Source organism: Pithys albifrons, chromosome 2, assembly GCF_047495875.1.
Source record: "Pithys albifrons albifrons isolate INPA30051 chromosome 2, PitAlb_v1, whole genome shotgun sequence".
In the NCBI taxonomy this organism is placed as follows: Eukaryota; Metazoa; Chordata; class Aves; order Passeriformes; family Thamnophilidae; genus Pithys; species Pithys albifrons.
The window spans coordinates 41,667,048-41,691,922 of record NC_092459.1 but is presented as its reverse complement, the minus strand read 5'-3'; the positions used below and the strand labels follow the sequence as shown (position 1 = coordinate 41,691,922).

General features: G+C 35.5%; 1 protein-coding gene across 3 annotated transcripts in view; it reads right to left on the bottom strand.

Annotated features, from left to right (window-relative positions):
• The window catches only part of GRIK2 (glutamate ionotropic receptor kainate type subunit 2), a 389,366-nt gene that overhangs the window by 30,227 nt on the left and 334,264 nt on the right, over positions 1–24,875 (bottom strand). For all 3 annotated transcript variants that reach the window (XM_071548811.1, XM_071548810.1, XM_071548812.1), the window contains exon 15: positions 8,811–9,036. In XM_071548811.1, coding sequence (XP_071404912.1) covers positions 8,811–9,036 — 226 coding nt within the window. The remainder of the gene's footprint in view (positions 1–8,810; positions 9,037–24,875) is intronic.

The window sequence follows — 24,875 nt, the reverse complement described above, 5'->3', positions numbered from 1 at the left end:
GAAAATTGTTCCAAGAGAAATAACTGAAATATTTGAGAAAAAAATCCTTCCTGTATCACTTGGAAAAAAAAAAAAGTCTAAAATTTTGTTCTGCGTTGGTCACTGACTGCCAAATACATATACTGATCGAAATGAATGTGTCAGTTGTATTCAGTGCCACTCATTGTGCTCACTAGCATTATTTTCTAGTTTTCTCTGACATTTAAGGAAAGTTTTTAAAAGGCATCTGTTCAAAACATGTCACCTTTTAAGTTTAGTGGAGGTACAGGAAGAAAATTATGTCAGGGCACAAGAAAGCAACCTTAGCTGCAGTAAGGGCTTAACTTCAAAGAATAAGGAATGTTGATAGTCTTCAAACACTTACATTTGAAAGGTATATTTTTAAAGGTATTTTAATTTTTTTTGTCTCTCTCGATACCATAACATTCTTGGATTCTCAGTCTAGACCTCCAGGAGATTTAAAAAAAAATTAAATGAAGAAACACCACTATGAAGGGGATGATGCTCAAGTTCTGCAAAGTTTGACACATAATGAGTGTAAGGTTTGGGGAAAAAAAGTTTTAAAAATATGGGAAAGTCACTTTGACAGCTTCTCTCTACACTGCAACTACTTGGAGCTGCTAAATTACAACTGCTTTATTTCTGCTATGGAAAGACCTATTGAAGCTTTTTGCAGCTACCAGAAGAGAGAGAAGTCTCTCAGAATTGTCTTCAAACTCGGCCTAAAAGCTGTCTGTTCAGACATCCCATTTTTCCTTCTACATCCCTCTTTGTCTGTTATCATTGCTTCCTTCATACTGATGCTCTTTCAGCCTCATTAGCAGTAGATAAACATGAAGTAAATAATCTTATGAAAATAAAGATGGCCAGTATACTCCTGGTTTAGGTCACTAAACCAGCTCATAGAGCTGTCAGTTTTTGCAAAGTGCAGCAGCTCTATGGCACTTCAAAATGACAGTGAAACTTCAGCCTTACTTTCATATTCAGGTATATTTGAGATAGAAATATTACGCCTATGGGGCTTTGTGCTTGTTTTTAATGTCATCTGATTCACAGAACCAGATTGACAAATGTTTATTAGCCCAATTATTTATAATAGAATTAGAAAAAAATAAGAGAAACAGACTGAAAATATGTGCATTTTTGTGTCCCTGTGCAGGAACAGTATAAAGCACCACATAAAATGGAAGCATTATGCATGTAAAAGACTTTCATCAAACACTTCTTCAGGGAAATGTCAGTGTTTTCCTGCAAATCTGACCCCAAAAGCAGTTGAAAGGTCAAGAGACAATTTCATCTAAGAGGAAAAGACTGTCAGAATTGAATATTGGCAAGAATTGAAGTAGTGTGAATTGGTCTGATTGCACTACCTGCACTAAAACATATTCAGAATACTGAAGTAAGGTGAAGGCACTCAGTGATTAAAACATAATATTCCAACTCAAATCTTTTGGTGCATTTAGTAATTTCCTCTAAGCATAAAGGGAAAAAAAAAAAGAGAGAGAGAAGGTAACGAAGCAAAGGAAAGGAAAAGAAACGGACACAAGGAAAAGTAAAAGAAAAAGCAAAGAGAAAATAAAAAAAGAAAAAGAGAAAAAGCAAGTCAACTGCATAAAAAATTCATCCAAGGAATAGAAGAGAACAAAATAGAATGTTTTGATATAAAGGGATCTACAACAATCATTTAGTCCAACTGCCTCACCAGTCCAGGGCTGATGAAGTAAAAGGATGTTGGTAAAGAGTGTTGTCAAAATGCCCCTTAAACACTGACAGGCTTGGGGCATTGACCACCTATCTTGGAAGCCTGACTACTTTGTGGACAAAGCAATACTTCCTAATATCCAAACTAAAACTCTCCTGGTGCAGTTTTGAACCATTCCCACGTATTCTATTCAGACATGTTGTTAAGAATTCAAGGTTTTGGTCTTTTAAAAGCTAGACAAAACATAGGAGACAGCATCCTACATATCTATAGAATGATAAAGTGTTATCTACTTTTATTTATTTTTCATTTTACGGGAAAGTCACAAAAGTAAATTAATTTTCAGATGATTACAAAGCCAGGCTGCAAATCTCTGTCTGGAATAATAAATGCAGTGGGGGAGGAGGCTGATTGAACTCTAAGAGATGAGTCAAGACTATTCTGAGATCATCATCTTTATATCTTCTTTTTACTTTCTGTTGCATATTTAGAAAATTAATTATTTTTTTTTGTATTTTTACTGTATTAAGTTTTACTCTTTGAAAGTACAAGCATCTATTAAAATATTTTGCCTTGAGTAATTTATATTCCCCCTGTACCTGGATTTAAAATTTTCTGCATTTGGAAACACACCCCTAAGAAATGACAGATAATGAAATATATTTTGAAGTACTTGCTTTAAGAATATGGTCAGCTCCCTTAAAAAAATTTCAATACTATAACATAAAAACTGTCATGGTGAATACTTTTTCTAGGTCACTCCTTAGAGATAGAACACATAAATCAGTTCAATCTGTACAGTGTTACTGGATACAACATGATAATTAACCGTTATGCATTTGTTGATTAAACTATTTGTTTAAATTCTCTTTGAATCCAGGGGCCTATCACTGTGGTAGGAAGAACATTATGGTATTTAATTTAATGGTTTATATAAATATAAGTAATTTATGAAGTTGTATTCTTAGAAATTATATGAAATAGCAGATCATAAATTTTCTTTTCCCCTGTAGTGAAATCTTTAATTCAAGGGAGTGGAGTGTGAAAAACCTCTTTCTAGATTCTATATCTGATGAAATTATGTGAATATTACTGTCTTCGAGATGTGCATACTCCAGACAACATTTTAATTACATGCTATACAGATGACTGAAATAGAAACAACAACAACAAAAAAGGAAACTAATCCCACTCTTGTCTTTGATTTGCCAAAACCAAAAGAAAACCTTAACTACATTGTGCATAAGTATATAAATACATTTCTACACACAAGTGATTAGCACATTACCCTAGTTGGCTGAGAGGAGTTTTTGGAATTCATACATGAGTGGGCAAATGTTTGAGAATCTTCTAGAGCAATATACTGTAAAAGACATATTTTATTGTCTAAGATGTTTTATTTGATATTTCATTAGAATTTACAGAACAGAGAACTTCACTAAAGGCATCTCTGACTCAACAGAACATGAGAACCTTGAAATTTCGTTTCACCCCTTGAACTTCAGTGAGTATGCTGATACCTGGGACCTGCAGCTAATGCATCTCTGCTGGAAGGCTGTTTACTTTATTAATTTTTTTTTTTCTTTTTGGCATGTGAGGTGGAATTTGCTTGCATCACAGTAGCTGCCAACTTTCTATTGTGAATTGATAAATATACCCTGTGCAGATCTATTTTATGCACTTATATGAAAAAATTTTTATACCTCTATCTGTGTTACTATTGCAAGTTAACGGAGCTTTGTATAATAGGCAGTTATGCAAGACTTAACTTGGCAATGAAATGCTGGTAGATTTAACCACTAGGAATGTTGACCCCAAAGTACATCACTTAATTTCATTCATATCCTGAGAGTTGTATTGCATTCCAATGCACAGGGAAGAGTCTTGATATAATTGAGGGAGTGCACATTTCTTTTTTCAACATTTTTTAAACTAGCAATTAAATCGTAAAAATGTGAACATTAAACTCTTTCCAGCATTTTTTACAGTATCTTGGTAGCCCATCAATACAGAAGAGTTAGGGATAGAAATGATGATATGATCTACTAGGAAGAGTCTTAGCTTGATCAGAGCAAGTGAAAAGTAAGTAAAAAAAAACTTGTAAAAGGAAAGGGAGTCATGTAACAGATTCAATGATTCTTGTCATTATATTTTGCAATTGAGGCATTATTAATATTAGTAGCACAAATTATTTTACTGTAATAACTGCACAGGAACAAAGGATAAAAAAATATGTGCTTCACCTTTTTCTCAAACTGTTTTTGTTTCACCATTATCAGATGTTCCATGAATATTGCTGCTATACAGCTAAATCTCCTTCTTCAACTAATTCTCTAATTTTCCATTTCTCAGTAACCACAGAGAAACATTAGATAAATGACTAATTATACTTTTTTATATGCATCACATCTCTCAAAAACTACTTTCTATTTTGTATTTCTGAAGATTTAGAAGAAATATATGCAAATTTTTAGGATTACTTACACATACCAATTTTCATTTTCAAAATGTCAAAGGCATTACTTTGCATATATCTTCACACATACAGAGTTTTTGTCTGGCATATACCAGATAGTCCTCATTTGCCACATAAATGCAGATCATCTGAAAGGTGTATGCTCAGTAGATCTAGTCATGTGAAATGGGTTTGACATATTCACTTGTCAGCCATTTATGAGCTCCAAGTTCAATATGAAAGCAAATGGCAATTCAGTAGAAAATCTGCCCAAGCCAGATGGAAAGTAGCCTCCTGCCAAAAGTGCTGAAGAGATACAGGAATGTAGAAAAGAAATAAGAACCTGAAACCGTGAAGTATGTTTTTACCGAGAGATGATTTCAACTATGTTTGGGAAAAGCAGCCTTAAAGACCATTAAGGTCTTAATATAAATTGCACAAATGCTACATTTCTAACCTTTCATGTGGTTCACTTCATAATAACAATGATGTTAATAAATGTATGTATGGCCAAACTTCGCGAACGAAGATTTGGGAAGGGCTGTCCCCACGTGGGTGTGCCCTTCCAGCCTGCGCAGTGGATTTTTAGGTGAGGCTCAGTGTGCGCAGAACTGGCCCCACCGTTTAAGTCCTGAGGTTCATCTGCCACGGCCGAGCGAGCTTGGACGGTGCCAGTGAAGTCCTGAGGACTAGAACCTACAGCACCCGACATTTCCCAGGAGGTCTCCCATCCAAGTACTAATCCGGGGCTGACCCTGCTTAGCTTCCGAGATCTGATGGGATCGGATATAAGGGAGGCATTTAACTGCCCGTTAATAAATATTAATTATTGAAAATATCATTGGTCACTTAATATTTCTGTGTTTTACACTATGTTGACCATAGGAAACTCACATGAACTATGTTTTTGTAGGACTTGAAATGCATATTGCTGGGTAGACCAGGTTCTCTCTAAAAAATGCTACAATTTATGTTTGATAGGAAGACCATAAGCATGTGGACATATCATAAATGTCTAGGAACCCTTTGCAACAGTAGATTTATCCCAACTGGGCTTTATTCAGGAGCAAACCTGATTTTAAATATCTCTACCAAGCATGATGAAGAAATGTGAAATTGAAACTACTGGAGGTGATAAGTAACATTTAGAGGTTCTGTAATGGAAAATATGTTACTCTGTATACCCAAATGGTTTATTCTCCCTCCCCCTAACTCCTTCCTTCTCTTCCTTTCCTTCCTTCCTTCCTTCCTTCCTTCCTTCCTTCCTTCCTTCCTTCCTTCCTTCCTTCCTTCCTTCCTTCCTTCCTTCCTTCCTTCCTTCCTTCCTTCCTTCCTTCCTTCCTTCCTTCCTTCCTTCCTTCCTTCCTTCCTTCCTTCCTTCCTTCCTTCCTTCCTTCCTTCCTTCCTTCCTTCCTTCCTTCCTTCCTTCCTTCCTTCCTTCCTTCCTTCCTTCCTTCCTTCCTTCCTTCCTTCCTTCCTTCCTTCCTTCCTTCCTTCCTTCCCTTCCTTCCTTCCTTCCCTTCCTTCCCTTCCTTCCCTTCCTTCCCTTCCTTCCCTTCCTTCCCTTCCCTCCTTCCCTTCCTTCCCTCCTTTCCTTTCCTCCTTTCCTTTCCTCCCTCCCTCCCTCCCTCCCTCCCTCCCTCCCTCCCTCCCTCCCTCCCTCCCTCCCTCCCTCCCTCCCTCCCTCCCTCTTTTTCTCTCTTTCTGTTTCTTTCCTTATTCTTTGTTTTCCTTTCTTTCTTCTTCCCTCCTTACCTCCCCTCCCCTCCTTCCTCCCTCGAACATCAGTGTTGGATGGTGAGGTATATGCCCACACAAAGGCAAATTCCAAACACTTAAAGAAATTTATATATATTTCTAATAGATAACAGTACATGATACCCATACATATTATTAGGAAAATAACACACAGCATGTTGACAACCATATGCATGTTGGCAAAATTTTCCTATATACCAGATTCATTAATAGAGAACACAGGACTGACAAAATAGTGTCTCCTAATAAAACATGCCAGATCAAAGCAAATAAAAAATGCTTGCATTTGGATCTTCAAATGGGAAGATAAAAACCCAAACAAACAAATGTTCTCCTTATCAGTTCTAAAGTATCAGTTGCTATCAAATGCCTCATGCCAGGTCTGTTTTTCTCTTCTCTTCTCTTTCCATAATTAATCAAGTTTTTTCCAGCCTAGCACCAGAGGTGGCTGACTGAAAATTAATACGGGTATATACAAGTCTTTGATTTTAATTTATAAATGTGTTTCATGTAAATCATTCATTGTAAGCATAACTTACCAAATTCACTCTCTCAAGTTTATTTTGACTACTGCAAAGATATCATACTGAATGCTGCCTTGCATATATTCCAAACATTATTGTAACTTGTTGATTTTAAAGATGTACACTGTTTCTGCTGATCCTACTTTGTGCCAAAAGTACATAATTTCCAATTTTCTTCCTCGAAGCCACATTTCAGCAATCAAAACATTGTATACTTCAATAATGCTTTTAGAAGGATTAAAATAATCATATGAACTCAAATTTGGCTTCTCCACCTTGGATGGAAGATGTTGATACTCATACACTGCCTTATCCTCTGGGTTTTTTTTTTTCTTCTAATCTTGTGCAACTTTCTTTCCCTGAATTGAAAACATTAGCATCATGAGCAGCGAGCTTTTACTGCAGTACTCTGTGCTGGCTCTATATTTGGGTGTTTGCATTTTCTAGGTGATTATACTGTCATAAACTACTCTGATAGCGTATTTCTCTGTTAGGAAGGCTTTTAGCTCTTTTTTTTTTAGCTACCTAAACTCAAGCAAATTATGTTCTCATGAACTATTATTCTATTAGCCTTCAAAATAATCAGGATATATTGTACCTACTTCTTTTGGTGCTGTTCTCCAAAACTAATCATATCACATCTACTGTAGTCAACAAAAAGCCTGTAACAACTATATTCTACACATTTAATCCTATATGCAAATACTTCTGCAACTTCAAGCCACTACTCCAGGAGGTAAACTGGACTTTTTTGTAAATTTTTGAGATGAAATTTAATCTTCTAAATACTGTGCCTGTAACACAAATATTCTCTATTGCTTTACTCAGAGATAAGTTGCTTCCCAAATAGGCACAAGCAGTAACATATACTTTGCAGGTAAAGCCATTACACTGCAGTTTTACAAGCATTGACAAGTTACTCTTAGGATTATTAACTCTAAGATATTACTCAATTGCATGTCTATAAACATCTTCCCTAATCAGTAAATAATGATGTAATCTACTTCTGTAGGTATAACCATATCATACATTCTTTTAAAGACTTCAGAATTTTTTCTGCAAAAAAGAGATTAGCCATAATGCATGAGAATTTTTTGCATTATCTACTCTTCTGTAAGGCTTTTTAACTTCAATATAGCACTATATTTGACAAATTTTTTTTCTGACAGACAGTATGTATATGTGTCTTTATAAAGTTTCCTTTCAAGCTTATGTCTGAACTATGCACTATTCTAGCAGAGGCCACACAATCTCCTTCCTCTGAGACTGCACAGTTAATACAGAGGATACAAAGCCATTATAAAAGTTAGTTCTCTTGATAGCATTTTATAGATACTGCCCAAATATTGAATTAATCTCCTATTCTTAGCTGTACTGGGAAAACCCCAGATGCTGCTTTGTTCTATCTTCATTTCTTTTGTGAAAAGCTTTACTTTGCATCTTATTTTAGGTCCTGTTTTATTTCCATTTATGAAGGTCATATCTTTTCTTTCAGATTCTACTTCAACAATTCAACATTATTTCAACTCTAGGTTTACCCCTTTGGTGATCTCTGATTCCTGCAGATATGTCCTCTATTTGTTTCATCTTGGTTCAAGACAACTGTCAGCTCACATACCCCCTTGTACAACACTATTGACACAGATAATTTGCTTGGAATCTTGGAGACAAGAGCTGAATAATGTATTCCATATGATTAAAAGTAAGCAATGAAATAGTGTATGCATAGTGCCTACTCTCTCTGAATAAAAAAGAGACAACTTACTTACTTCCTTGCCTCTTTACATCCAGTATTTAATCTTCTATATTTAAACTCTAGAATTCTGTTCTTGAATTTATCATTGTTTTAAAACTGTTTTCCCTTTTGTTTATCTTGCTCCTCTGACTTACACATAAGCAAAATAATTTCTAGAGTAGCCTGGTCCCTCTGAGTCCTATCAGATTGTCATTTCCAGGTTTACTTAGATTTCTGGTGCACACTTACATTGTTTCATAAATTTCTATGCAAAACTTGTACTACTAGGACCTCATTCTCTAAAGAGAGAGATCAACATCATTAATACATTTTTTAATAAAATAAGTACTATGAAAAGTACATTTGTTGTTGTTACTGAGCATGTGGAAGGCAACATGTAAGAGAAATTTATCATATGAGACATCTAACTTTTTATAAAGTAGCTACAGGTTTTCGTTTGAAAAATACAAAAAAATCTATAAACATTGACAGAATATGTATTTTTTCCATGTGGGAAAAGAGAATGAATAAAAATGTTAGCAATGTAGAGAGAGGAACAGTGTATTGGAGATTTTTTATGCTACTGCAGCAACTAAGATTAATGAACAGAGAACAAACGGTTGACATATCACCTACCCATGGGAGTTCCAACGCCGTAACCTTTGGAGTCTATAAGGCCTCCAATCTGTGTTAGGTTACAGTTCCTCTGTGTGACAAACTCAATGGTTGTCGACTCCATTAAAAATGCATAATCAGAGGTAAGCACACGTTGGATGCCTTCTTCATTACTTTTGACAAGTACTGACTGCCTCCTGCTACTCATGAAGGCCCACATCTTGTCATAAGTGGAGATTTTGGATTTCTGAAAGACAAATATTAAATGCAACACAAATATGAATAATGCATTTGTAAGAGTGAAAGCAAATTCTCAGTTTGCACATTGCCCTCTTATCAGATTTTACTACTTGCCAGGTTTTAACAAAGCATCCTTCCAAAGGTGCCTGTGCCTTTCATCTTATCTGTACCTTTCATCTTCTCCATGCTAAAAAACCCCAAGCTGGACAGATCCTCAAATGTGCAATGTCTGTTGTTTATCTGGATTTTTTATTGCTCATAGAGTTTTATACAGGATGAAGGCCTACAAGTACTTAAGTCAGTGGAAAAGTATTAAAGATTTCACTGTAGCCAAGATAATCAACAATGTTGAGTTTTACAGGAGTATCTGTGGATTCTGGCGCAACTCAAATTTCACTCCTTTCAGTTCCTCATCTGAACAGTTCTAAAAACCTAATGCACAGTGTGGCAATCTGAAGTAATCAAAGCACTTACAGATAGCAGTATATGGACAAAACAGTCTTGAAAGAGAGGAAACAGTCTTGAAAGAGAGAACAGTTGACATTTTATCCATGGTACATGAAAAAAATACTTGGAGAAAGAATTTAGGTAAGAGATAGTATCACTCTCTGGTCACACTAATGCTAGTTTGCCTTTCAGAAATTGACTACTAAAGTCTTGAAAATTAATATGTGGTTTCTGATTTAATATTCTGAAAATACAAAAAACTGTTATGGTACGAAGAGAGAAGGTGATCTGGAAGAAAGGCATCAGTAGTTTAGAAGATGATACTGTGTAACTACAGAGTATTTCTTCCCTTTTTTCCACCTTGATTGCTTTAAAAAGAGTGTAATCAACTTCCCTCATTTTTGTAAAACACAATGCTTTAGAGATCATAATGACTGGATAAACAGAAGGTATTAGAAGTACTGGACATTTTATATCACATTTGCCCTATCTGTTTAATAACATTTCAAACTCAAGATATATCAGAAAATATTCTTTAATGTTAAATCTTGCCCAGTAAATAAAATGTAGAAATACAGTGTGAGCATTAGTATTATCAGACTTTTGAATGAGTCTTTCCTGTTTTAATACTAGCCTTAAACACAATTCTACCATCAGCTCTGGTGGAAATACTAAACAAAAATTGACACTAGAAACCTTTCTGAAGTTCAGCAGATTGACAGCCAGAAATTCTGCCCCAGAGGAGAATTAGCAATGCATGTGGAATAAAAAGAACATTTATTTTAAAAAAAAGAGATTACTGTTCCCCTGCTGAGATACAATCCCAGAGTTATTTCACTCTGCCTGGGGACATAGCAAATCAAGCATTTGAACTAAGTCTAGTGTCAATGCTAACAAAACTGAAGATTTTAGGGCTCTGCATTATACACTTTGCTGCTTTACTGAATATAGTGTGGGGCTGATTGCAAAAGATTTTAGTAACAATGAAAGGGGAAAGCATTTTTCTTAAGAATATACTGTGAACACAAAGAACAGAGAAGACCATGCAGCTATGGTTTCTCCTCATAGGGGATTTTTTTTTTGTTTACATCAAATAATTCTTGTAAGTATTTAATGTTGTGTTGTAGCATAATGTAGTTTAAGCAATGCACATCAGCTCTGTAGGAATCTAAAATACCCTGTAATACAAAAAAGGTGGAAAAAAATGTTTTTCAATATTTTTAATATTTTACCAAGAACCTGTATTTAATTCTTTTGTCACACAATCTTTGTCCCAGTAAATATCGTAGCCACTATAAGTAATCTGAATAATATAAAACATTGGTAGAGAAAAAAAAAAACAAAACAGTAAATGGCTATACACATTGTTGACATATGTTGAGTGGGGGAAAAAGAAAAGAAAAAAGAAAAAGAAAAAGCAAAATGAGCTATAACAAAAATAAAGAAAGAATGAGTTGTAATACATATGTATTTCTATGTTTCTGTTTAGAAAAAAAAAAAAAAGAAAAAAACAAAACAACAAAAATCAACTCCAGGATGAGAACATGTTAGCAAGGGGAACGGTTGGTCTCCACTGAAGCATTAGTGCATGCAAAAATGAAAAAATACTATATCCTCTAAAGGATAGAATGTTCACAATATGATGATTGATTTAATCAGCTAGAATGAAACTACAGATACTATTGAAAAGAAAAGAAAAAATGTCATCAACTAAATCAGAGAAAACTCCTGCACAGGACAGTTCATTTACTGGAATAATTAAAAACAAAAACAACAACAACAACAACAAAAAGCATTAAGAAATTAATGATTAATGAGACTGTAAAAGAGAATACATCATCATCATCACCATGGCTTGGCTTCTCAAACAAAGATTTGGGAAGGGCTCTCCCCACGTGGGTGTGCCCTTCCAGCCTGCGTAGTGGAGTTTTTTAGGTGAGGCACAGCGTGTGGAGAACTGGCCCCACCCTTGAACTCCTAAGGTTCATCTGCCACGACTGAGCAAGCTTGGATGGTGATAGTGAAGTTCTCAGGACTAGAACCTACGGTACCCGACATTCCCAGGAGGTGTCCCATCCAAGTACTAACCAGGGCTGACCCTGCTTAGCTTTCGAGATCTGATGGGATCGGGTGTCAGGATGGCACTTAACTGCCTAAAACGAACAAGATACCTAAATTATCAGTGCAGATGGCTCACCACTGTAAAGGTAACAGGGGTAAAAGAAGAGCACAGAGACGTCTCAGTTTTCTTATATAGGTAGAACGCTACAACACCTTTGCAGTACTTTCTTCTGCCCCTAAAAGTTGAAATGATGCCAGGAAAAAAATATGCCCTTCTACTTGCAATCCTGAAATTTTAACTAGTGTTCAGAAATTCTTACCAAAGAAAAAGAACAAAATACAGGTTAAGGATTTCTTTATACTTTTTAATGCATGACTGAATTTTTTTTATCTCAAAATAAATTTTAAAAAATCCTCCATCATTTGATTAAGGAAAATACAACCACAAACAGCTTTCCTGTGTGTTGCAAAATACTAAGCAGACTCATTGATGAAAATCTAGTAGCTAGAACAATCAAAAACATCAGGAGTCCTTTTGACCATTGAACTACAGAAGATGACACTTCAATATGTACATATTGCTTCTCTGGTTGTGACTGTATTTTTAATACTGTTAGAAGCAGATGCTGCAATTTACTTAAGCTTCCATCTTTCACTGTGTGCAAATCAATCTAGTTAATCAACGTATATAATCCATCAATGAAGTGTATTATTTTATCAGGGTTAGCTCACCATATTGCTTCCTCTAATTGGAAATCACTGTCTGGAAATCCAACCTAACTTGAAATCAACTGGAAATGATGTTTTTATAAGGTAACTTGTGGCGACATGATTTATCATGCTTGTGTTCCTTCAGTAATGTTGAAGACAATGCAGAGTAGTAAGAAAGATGCCTGTGCTTTGCAGCATTTGAATTTCACTGGAATAAAAAAAAAAAAAAAAGAAGACTAACTAATAGGGAAGCTGGAAATGAAAAGATTAAGCAAATCTAGAAATTTGTCTACCTGAAACATAAAATGGTAGCTCTTACAATGATATTCAGAGGATGTGATCACTGTCATACTCAACATTCATAAATTAAAGATCACTGGAAAATAACTGTGCATGTCATGGACCACAAATGGAACCATGGCAAAGGCTCTAAGTTAGTCATAGTCAAATGCTATGTACAGATATGAGTCTGGAAACAGAATGAATCATTCTTAGTAATGTGTTGCTGATCCTTCCTGAAACACAGGCTAGGAATGACAAATATCTGAGCAGGTTAGAAAAATATTAGGATGTAGAATAAATCCCAGAATAAACAAGGATTAAAGGACAAGGAACCAGACCTGCTGATACAAGTCAAGAGTGAAGAAATACACAGTGAAATATGCCAGGCAAAGTATGACATTTTTCTACAAAGGAAAAATTACAGTTCCATTAATGGACATTTTTATTCTAATGATAGCTTACAACTTCTTTCCTGGCTTCTAAAAGCATTTAGGTGCCTCAGAAAATGCTTCAGCTTTGCTTTCAGCCATGTAATATTTAAACTCAAAAGAGGCTATAATAACTAAGGAAAGATTAAAGGTAATTAAAATTAATTTTGAGGAAAAAGTTTTAAAAATTCAGCAACACAGCTCTTCTATATTTTATGAAAGCACTTTCCACCACATAAGAATTAAATCATCACAATCATTATGTCATAAAAAAGCCCCACAGACTCACAATCCTACTACAGTATTTTCCATTTATGACAATGCCTCTGACAGCTATGTGACTTCTGTTTTCCTGAGCATTACATGCTTAGTAGACACAGGCCAATTTTCTTAATGTTGTTTCAAGGATTTTTTTGAAGCCAAAGGAACAGTTATGCACATTACTTCTGACCTTCTGTAATACACAGACTATGAAACGTTAATCCTGAATGACTGCACCAAGTCCATTGCTTATGAGTTTGCACTGACAAAAAGAATGACATATGAAAAGAGATTTCCTAAAGACCAATCTTTGTGAGGCTAAACAAGGTGCCCAACATGGTCTTGCACAGCATCCTTGATGACAACCTGAAAGGATAAGGACTGGACAGATGGAGCAGCTACAGATGGAGAATGGCAAAGATACTGATTTTGAAAAGGGGTAGTTAACAGTTCAAGGACAGATTAGCACCTTGTCAAGAGCTGCATACCTCAAGGGTCAGTCCTAGACCTGATACTACTCAATATCTTTATAAACAGTTTTCAAAATGGTATTGAAAGCACCCTCACTAAGTTTGTGGGTGACACAAAACAGGGAGGAGATGTATAACCTCTGAAAGAAACAGCATGAAGATAGACCACAAGAGGCTTAAAAATTAGATTTGATGAAATTTGATGAGGTTGTTTTGGTTTTGTGTGGCTAAATTTTGGTAGCAGAGGGGCTACAGGGGTGGCTTCTGTGACAAGCTGTCAGAACTTTCCCCCGTGTCCAGCAGAGCCAATGCCAGCCGGCTTCAGGATAGACAAGCTGCTGGCCAAGCCTAAGCCAATCAGGAATGACAGTAACCTCTCTGTGGTAACTTGGTTAGAAAACAAAACAAAACAAAACAAAAACCCCCAAAGTTGTTGCACAGATGAGAATTGCAGAAACTGCAGACAACAGAGTGAAAACATGTGAACAACTCTACACACACCAAGATCAGTGAAGAAGGAGGGGCAGGAGGTGCTCCAGGTTCCAGAACTGAGGTTGCTCTGCAGCCTGAGTTGAAGCAGCTGTTCCCCTGCAGCCCATGGAGGACCATGGGAGTACCGAGATCCACCTGCATCCCTTGGAGGAGTCCAGACCAGAACAGTTTGATGCCCAAAGGATGCTGTGACCCCTTGGGAGGCCCATGCTGAAGCAGGGTCCTGGCAGGGACCCGCTGATGCATGGAGAGAGAAGCCCACGCTGGAGCAGGTTTTCTTGGTAGGATATGTGACCTGTGGGGGACCCATTCTGGAGTAGCATGTACTGAAGGACTTCATGCTGTGGAAAAGTGATCCATATTGCAGCAGTTTGTGAAGGGCTGTTGCCATGGGATGGACTCACACTAGGTTCGTGGAGTCCGTGGAGGACTGGCTCCCATGGGATCGACCATATAGGAAGCAGGGGAAAGACTCCTCTTCCTGAGCAGAGGCAGAAACAACTTGCAATGAACTGACTGTAATCCCCTTTCCCATTTCCCTGAACTGTGGGAGGGGAGGAGGCAGAACTTGGAAGGAAGGAGGTCTACGACAAGGTGTTTCTAACATTTACTTCTCATTCTCCTGCTCTGATCCTGTTTGTAATAAATTAGTTAATATCCCCAGTTCGAGTCTGTTTTGCCTATGACAGTGATCAGTAAGTGATCTCTCCCTGTCCTTATCTTAACTCATGAGCCCTTCCTTATATGTTTTCTCCCCTGTTTAGTTGCAGAGACAAGTGACAGAGCACCTTGAGACAATAATGTGATTTTGAATAAATTAATCTAAGACCATGCTTTCAGATAGGAAAGCAGATATTGTCCAATAAGAGTAAAGAGAACTCTTCCAACTTTGAGTTTTCACTGATTTCTTTGATTCTTTATCAGTTTGAACTTATGTAGAACAGTAAGCATTTTTGGAGACTTCAGATTTTGACTTTGAGCAATTTCAAGAAAGCAAAACAACATATAATTTCCTGGTTTTAAAAAACAAACAAAACAAAACCCAACAACTAAAGAAGTGAAAATGAAAGCAAACAAACTCAAAAAGCATTTTGAATTTATATAGTTCATACATCAAACCAAAGGCAAGCCCATTATTGTCCAGAGGAGTGTGGTTTCCTGGCTTTTTTTCCCCTTCATTCCTTGAAAACTCAAATAGACCCACCCCAGCTGTTTTATACAAAATGCATAATGCTTTGGAAATCCTAAACACCAGTATAGGACTCCAGACTTTAACTATTCATATATTTATTTTATTCATACTTATTCTTTTGTGTAAGTTTGACATTTTGTTTAAACATATGCCCTAAATCTGTGCAGCTTTGTAATAAGCTAAAAATGCATTTCTGATGTTCTTAATAATCACAAAGGCACTAATGTATCTCAAGACTTTTTTCTAAACATGAGAAGGCTAGATGTCAAACTTAGGTGAAGAAAACATCATAGACAATCCTTTTATGTCTTATAGATGTTCTAAAACATCTGGGATATGTCTCCAGTATTTTAGGCCACAGAGGATTAGTATCATTAATAGAGAGATAAATAAAGGTAACTAATTGAATAAATATCAAATCTTAGTATGAAATCTTAAAACTGAGACAACAAACTGAAAGTGTAAGGTAAAAAAATGTTTTAGCAATTTTGCAATTCTCCTGAAATGTTATAAATACAGGAAAATTCAAAAATAAGGCTATGTGAAATAATTCAAACATTTACATAAATGAAAATAAATTGTAAAGAAACATAAAAGACTTCCCTTGTCTTAACTGTCACCAGATGGAGGCTTATAAAGACTGATTTTTAATGCTCAAATATCTATAAATGACCAATGAATGATGTGTTTGTCCTGTTATGCACTTCATATGCTTTATTGTTTCTGCTATTTATATCCATGTATATTGATTCACCTCTCCCAGTTCTTAATGAGAAACTAAATTCTTTGAAATAGGTATTGTTTACTCCAAACAACTCAATGTTTCTGAAGCTGACAATGATGATCTGTTACTAGGACTTCTGAGCTGAACTGTAATATAAGGACATAATGATAAATATCAGAATCAGCCACAGAAATCAGAATAAAAGATGACAGTTCTTATTAATTTTTTAGTGTAACAGAGTATCACTATGCCTTATTGCAGATATTTTGTTATAAATAATAGATTTAAATTTGTTTTAATGACTGAAATAATTTCTAGTTTCTCATAAGCCTTAGCTAATTCTATACTCCAAAAGTAAGTGCTGTTTGTTGACCCAGAAGAAGCAGCATAATTACCCATTTTGACATGGCTGAGCACATTATCTTTAAAATGCAATTTGGTCGTAACTACATATCTACACCTGATGCCTCCATAGTATAACATGATGCCACACACAATCCAAACTCTGCATTCAGATGCAGTGCACAATTTTGAATCATTGCTATAGAACAAGGCATAGTCTTATCACAGCACAGTGCTGATCACCTTAAATATAGTGAAAATACTGTACATTCTCCCACCTGTGCTGGACAGTAGACCAGACTTAAATCAATTAACTGTTTTCTATCACCCAAGAAACAAACAATTCAAGTGAACTTCTGAGTATTTTGCTTCAAATGCCTAGTTTGCTTAACCGTTTATCGAATAGTTACTAAAATTACCTCTTTAATATCGTATTTTCTTTATTGTCACCTAGAACTATTGGACTAGCTTCTGCTCAGCCATCACAGAAAAATGAAAAAGACATTCTTTTTTCACACTGATCTCATTGATTCTAAACATTCTGACCTCAGGACATTACTTTTCTCCTTTTTTTTTTTTTTCCCCTCCCACCCCAATTTTTTCAGAACTGCTGAGGCCTGAAAACTCCTAAGTGAACCAGGCAATTTAGATTTTGTTGTGTCAGCATAAAAACAATAAAACTAATGCATACAGCATTCTCTCCTCCATAACGGCAGTTTTTATGGTCCATAGAGCACAAATGAAAAAGGTAGGAAAGGTGTTTCTGCCAAGAATAGAGCTACAAGGAATGAAAAATGCAGTGTTCAGAGAAAGACATTTTTACTCTTGCCCTGACTGTGCTGACTTCTTGTTTTAAAAACCAAAGATTTTGAACAAATGTTAAATATTTCAAGTAATTTATGGTTAAAATACTCCAAACCTTAACACTACTGAAGTACATTTTTACTATCAGCTTTGACCTGGAAATAAGCTTTATAGCTCCAAAATCACTAATGGATTTCAGAAAACTTTCCTGCCTTTTATACCAGAATGATTTATAGTCCTCTACTGAATTATGACTAATATCACAAGAGTTCTTGTTGCAAAATACTGTGGAATATGACAACTGTGATATTTCTCCCACTTCTGTAGGTTTCTTCCTTCAAAAGTAGGAATAAGAAATTAATCCAATTTAATCTGTTTCTAAAGCAGATCCTATATTCTAGACATATGTAAAGATAAACCTACTTCTGCTCACTCTGCCTGTTCTCAGGTAGAAATTGCATGTACAAAACTCCACAATTCATTTGCACTGTGTCTGAAAGCAAACTTTTCCAAAAACAGTGACTGCATAGTTTAATCATTGGAACTGGACACAAAGCTCACAAATTTTACTTTAAATATTATGTCTAAAAGAACCAGAATTTGTCACAATGTCATGATTTTAAGAATTGTAGTGTCACAGCAAATACATTTGTACGGAAGACATTTATGCACTGTTCAAAGAAAAATTAATAAGCACTATGTTCAAAACACTCTGTCGCTGTTGTGAATTGAAAGAAACTCATTGGACAGCACTAGAAATGAAACTCAGGATCACTTTGATCAAAGGTGTCTTTGAAGAGAAGCAATAGCTCACTATTATTTGCCTTTCCCTCTAACTCCCCAAAACCCAGTTAAAAATAAACATTATTTCATTGTCTTCAGAGGTTTCAAAAACATAATGGAAATTCCATTGTATTCAGAGGTTTCAAAAACTTAACGGAAATTCTACTGTCACTTTTTTTCTAATGGCAGGTGACAAGCAGCAGTATCAGCATTAACTATGGCTGGTAATGATAGTTGTAAAAATCAGCCTAGTTGCACAAACAGATTGTTGGGGTTTTTTTTTCCCTTGAGAAGTTCATCTATTGGTTCTGTTGACAGACCTAACAAACATCTTACATGCAAAATAGCCAATAATTTCAACTATTTTTTCACAAAACAGCTCACGTAAAATATTTGCCAACTATAGATTAGCATAAACCACCACTGAGGTATTTTGCAGTGGGATTTTGGGATAGGATTCAGTACTTTTTTATTACAGTATGTAAATTACCACCATATTGGACCATATGTGCTAGCTAAGAAAAGCTGATTCTTTCTCTCTTAATTTTCTGACTGGTGAACAGAAAATCGAAGTTAATTCAGGCAAACAGGATTCATGCCATATGTGGTTCATATCAAAGATATAGAGTAGTGATAGGATACCGATCATATGAATTGTTTGTTTGTTTGTTAGTAAATCTGTCAAGTCTTGTAATAATTCTGGAAGTTTTATCTTGAAACACCTTTAGTCTCCTAAACAATGTACTTGAGAAGATAAGTAATATAACATTGAAGCAGCTGCTTGTCTTGAATAATGGAGAGATTAAAAAGATCTGGAGTTAAAAGTTACGGTAAAAGGTGCAGGAACTTTTCAACCAAACTTACTCTTGAAGATGAAGATTTCATCTTCAGACATACATGAATTTACATGTTTTCAATTAATGATCTGTACAGAAAGCAAAGACAACAGCAGAGTTATAGGATGTAGTTTTGAGTATTTTTTTTCTAGCACTGATACGTAGGGACCTTATTCGACTTATCAGAAGTTGATGGAGAAAACTGCAGTGCTGAGAAATCATATAACATGTCCAAAGTTGGAGGAAGGTACAATTAATGCATTTATTTGCATACTGCAATTTGGACATGTGTAATAGGTGAGCCCAGGAAGAGTAAATGTAGTATAACACAGAAAAAGGTATAGCATAACATCTGGAGACTAAGAAAATTCTACAAATGCTCTGTTTTATTTATAATTGGGAACAGACAGAACAAGTATATGTCAGAACAGCAGGGAAAGGTTTCACTTTTCAGCTTTATTAACTGGTAAATTCCATTTTTTCCCCCCAAAGAATTGGTCAAGATTAGCAGCAATAAAGTAATTGAGAATTCCCAAGGAGTGAAAAAGAGTGCTAAAGTTCAGTCATGTTAGTGTTAAATAATACACAAAAACTCAGTCACAGACTATTCTATGATTTCTCTGGCTAATACTGTGCCAACTTCTTATTTTATTGCTCATTACAAAGGCCTTGGTATAACTGAACTGTGTGCAGAACCAGTCTTGGGGGGCAAAAAATAAAAAAAAAAATGGACCACTCTGAGTTACCTTATCATGTGTGATCCTCTGAAACCACTGAATCCAAAATTCAAATATTTAATATATTTTTGTAGTGGAAAAGCAGAAGTAAAATCAATGAAAAATTCACGCACTGTATTTCCACTACTCCATGTAAACTGTAAACTTGTGCTGCTCAAAATCTGCTTATCAATACATAGAGTTTGCAGTTTCAGTAGAACCTTGGTTAATAGATCTTCTTTAAGAATAAATTAGATTGACATTTAAATTGAGAAAGTAATTTTAATTTTAACACACAACATTGGCTGTAGGAAGAGATACTTATTTCTGTGAAAACAGTGAATTGGTCTCTCGTGTTTGCACTAGAAAGTGTCTGTCATATGGTATGCCCCGATCATTGGCAGTCTGAAAATTATGAATTTTCTCTTCATGCTAGTTGACCTGAATTCTTGGAAAGATCAAGGTGAAGAGCACTGTGACCTCCTATTTCTTCCCATTTTGAGCATTTACTGTGTGCAGTTATGGTGCAAACACAGGTCCAGGTGTAGTCTTATTAAACATCAATTACAGAAATCAAAGTTAAAATGATACTAACATTGAGCTATATCAGCCAGAACAAGGAATAAGTAGGTGGAGGCTGAGATGACCTTCCCTCAGAAAGCTTGTATAATACTCTGATGTTTATTATTTACATGATTACTGTACAAATTAAAGAGAAAGAGAAGGATATAAGGGATAAGCACTTGTCTTATTTTCCTCACAAGTTGAAAGCTCTTAAAAGTCTATGAAATACTTAAGAGAATAAAAAACCCTATAATTTCTGTGTTATGGAATTCAGACATACTGAATTGCAATGAAAAGTGGAATCACAACTGTGAAATTGTTTCAAAAAAGCATTACATAATAGTGTTTAAGGAACAAAGTAAACAGAATGACAGGAAAGAATAGAACAAAATTTCATATTGATTTAACTTGGCAGAAAAATTAAGACAATGTTAAAAAACAAAATTTAAATATGGACATTTTTTATTTTGAGAGAAAAAAAATGTAGAGAATTCTTGAGCTGGCACAAAGATTTTCAGTGTTACTCAGCAAGATCACATCATGTGAGCTCCAGAGATACCTAAATGATATTTTGACCTTTCTGATTAAAAATGTCTACTGATTCCCACAGAAGACTTTTTGTTATTGAATTAAATATCATTTGGCATTTATGTATTTATAGTGACATATGGAAAAAGCAATAACTTTATAATTATGCATTTTTGGGTCAGAAGAGAATTTTGTCTCAACAATTTAAATGCTTCAGACATGGCGTGAAATAATTACTCCGTGGCCTGTGACATCTGAATTCTGACATATAGTCAAGAGAAGGGACAGATATTTGATATATACTTATGTGCTCTAGTGGAAATCCTCATCACAGAAATATTGTGTGGGCTGATATATGATATCATAACTCCAAGAAAATTTACTATGTTAATGATCGTAGGGAGTTTGGAACTAAATTATCCTTAAGGTCCTTCCAACCCAAACCATGCAATGATTCCAAGATTATCAGAATTCCTGAGGCTTCTAGACATTTCCTCCATGGAACTGTTGGGTGTAGCTCTGCATCATACTGCAGACCTGCTTCCTTTGTCAAACTGTCAGTGAATTGATCAGTTGGTCAATAAATAAATAAATAAAAAGTAATTTTGTTACTCATCCAGTAAAAAGGTAATGGGAAACAAAATTTCAATTAGGTGAAATTTGGATATATTTATATTATTAATTTTGCTTATCTGCCTACCAAAACAAGCCATCTTTTTCAGGATGCTACCAAATTATTCTGCTGAGCAGTTTCTAACAGCAGCAACAGCTGGGACTATAGTTTGACTTTGTTCCCTATTTTGTTGTTTTAATTAAAGTATTTGTGAAAAGCCAAAATATTCCATTCTAGGGAATTATATGGAAACTAATTTATGAAAAACTATTTTAGATACTTTCAATAAATAACAACTAAATATGTATTAGGGTTCTATAACAAAAGCTAATAACATTACCTGTGACTGACTTAATGCTTTGCTGTTAATATGTATTAAGACTGAAAACAATGGGAATGGAAAAACAAAAATTAGAGTGAAAGCACAGAAAATTGTACAATTCATTCTACACTGTTTACCACTCCACTTATACTTCTCTAGTTCCCACACAGTTTGCCAAAAAAGAACAGTTGCACTGAAAGTGCTTGTGATTGTATTTTAGCACATCACTGATGTCACTGTCAATGTGTTATTGTGGTTATATTGTTTTGGGTGACCCTTTAGTTGGCCCCTTCACTACTTACAGATAGGATTGAAGAGATTACCTATAAGTTTGAAAGTCACTGTTAGGAAATGTCTTGCAACAATGCTGCAAACTTTGCACATGCCAAGAAGAAAAGCAGCCAAAGCAGTGACAGTACAAGCAATTTCAAACATGATGAAGTGGATTAAATTTTTGGGCAAGTAAGAAGATGATTTTATGTTTATTTTGAGTATCAGTCATCTTCTGCAGTTGCGTCAAATGTGCTAATTAACATATTAGGTTTTTCTAATGAGGATTTGGATCAGCAGTTGGACTAATACACCCCTAGCTCATTTTAAAATAAACCACTCATATAAGTAATAGACATTTTCTGTCAACAATGAAATTAATAAAGAAAAATAACCTACTTTAAGTTGTGTAGCTCAACAAAAATTTTAACTTAAGTCATAAGACCTGAATCAACATTTATGTTTTCATAACCAGGCAGTTGGCATTTTGCCAGCTCAAACTATAACAGCAATAGGTAATGTCAGTAGTGTGCATCAACACTATACATTCAAGGTCATTTCTCAAATGGAGACAAGTATTATAAACATTAATTTGCATATATATTCTTAAAATTTATTTTTATTACTTGATTCTCTTTTATGCTTTACTGAAAAAGTTGCACTGAACCTCTCAGAAAGGTGACAATTTATAGAAGATCTCTGGGAAAAATATATTCATGTTTATATGACAGATGTGAGAGCATCTGTTAATTAGCCCATTCTATCCATTTTGATCATGGAAGTATTTGCCATAATTCTAGGATGCCTTTTTTCTAGCAAGTATATTCTGTAGCTAATTTTATCCTCTGAGAATGGGCAATATCATATACTATGGTATCCCTGATTTACGTTAAATCCAGATATATAATTAGGAAATTATGAAGTCTAAAGAAACACCAAACCAAAAAAAAAATACAAATTACAGTACCATAATTACAGCATTTTCTTTCCATTCCAATTACTCTTCATTTGATTTTCTCAGTTTGAGCTAAATGTAAGAATAAGGAAAATCCCAGTATAATTTGCTTATTTGCCTCACTCTAGGGCTAAAAAAAACATACAACATGATTCTTCTGATTTTGTGTGCTATAAACTGTTATCCTAGTGGGACTTGTAAGCAAGACAATTCATGAGTTGATACAAAGACAGTTTAACAGGTAAAGCAAAATCTGTGTGCACAAGCAGAACACAAGGAATTCATTCTTCACTTCCCATGGGCAAGCATGTGTTCAGCCATTTCCAGGAAAGCTGGGCTCTGTCATGCATACCCATTACTTGGGAAGAAAAATGCCATCACTCCAAACATCCTGCACCCCCTTTCCTTCTTATTTCTTCAGCTTTATAAGCTAAGCATGATAACATACAGTGTGGAATATCCCTTTAGTCAGTTAGTGTCAACTGTCTGGGCTGTGTCTGTGTGTCTCCCCCCCCCCTCACCCCCCCTTTTCTGCAGCCCCAGCCCCCTCCCTGGTGGGATGAGAAGCAGAAAAGGCCTTGGCTTTGTGCAAGTGCTACTCAGCAGTAATGAAAATGTTCCTGTGTTATCAACACTGTTTTCAGCACAAATCCAAAATATAGCCCATACCAGCTACTGCGAAGAAAATTACAACTACCTAAAACAAAACCAGGACTGAATCATACCCTTTAAAAACTGCCTAGTTTGAGTTAAGGAGCATTAAAAATTTGTAATGGCTCATCTTCTATTCCAAGAGGAATACTGCTGACACTGAAGCTGGTAAGGGAAGAGAGACCCAACTTGTTATGTTTCATTAAAGCAATCATGTCCCCTTCCTTAATTACCTTTTGTAGATTTCTTCCAAATAAGGCCTATTTAAGGTACACCAGTTTAAATGGACATAGAATGTGCAAGGAAAATTAAATTATTGAGGCTCATTCCTGTTATGTGAAAGGATGGCCCATGTACCAGTGTCCCAATTACCACAGCAATCACAAAACTGTTGAGGTTGAAAAGAACATTTAGAGATCATTTAGCCCAAAATCCTGCTCCAAGGAAAATCAAGAAGAGGATGTTCACTAGGGCACTGTCTAGGGTTCAAATATTTCCAAGCATGGAGATTCCACAGTCTCTCTGGGAAATACATACCAGTGTTGGACCTTCACAGTAAAATGTTTAAATGTAAATTCTCATATTTCAGTTTTTGTCTACTGCTTTGTCTTCTGTTGCTGGATACCACGAAGAACAGTATGGCTCCATCACTTTTACACCATCATGTATTTATAAACATCAGTCTACATTCCCCATGCAAAACCCCTTTCTTCCTAAACAGATACAACTAAACAGATACAGCTCTCAGTCTCTCTTCAAATGACAGATGCTCCAATACTTTAAGGTACAGAGGTTTTGGCATTTTCTTTTTTTTGACTCACATGAGGTTCCTGCCTGCCCACTTCACCAGCCTATTGAAGTTCCTCTGAATGGCAGCACATCTAGTCTATCAACTACTCCTCCCAGTTTTGTATCAGCTGTAAACTTTCTGAGGGTCCACTCGGTCCTACCATCCAGGTCATGAATCAATTTGCATGGGACCCGATATCTACCCGGAGGGCATACTGTTTGTAAGTGAATTCCAGCTGGACTTTAAGTTGTTCATAACAACACTTTGAGCCTACTCACTTTCCATTTAATATGTTCCATACTAAACTAGATAGATGCCTTTCCTCAATGATATAGAAAAAAAAAAATTTTAGCATTTTCCTGGTGCTGATCTCTCTTCCTAGTCTCTCCTAAGGTCTAGTAAAGGCATTTAAATAGCCTTTAAGAGTCTGTTTATTCTACTTATCATAATGTTTGTTAGACAAATTGGATTTCTGCTACTCTGAAGAGACATAGAATCATAAAATCGCAGAATATCCTGAGATGGAAGGGACCCATTAAAAGGATCATCAAAGTCCAAGTCCTGGTCTTCCACAGGACCTCTCCAAGAATCACACCATGTGCCT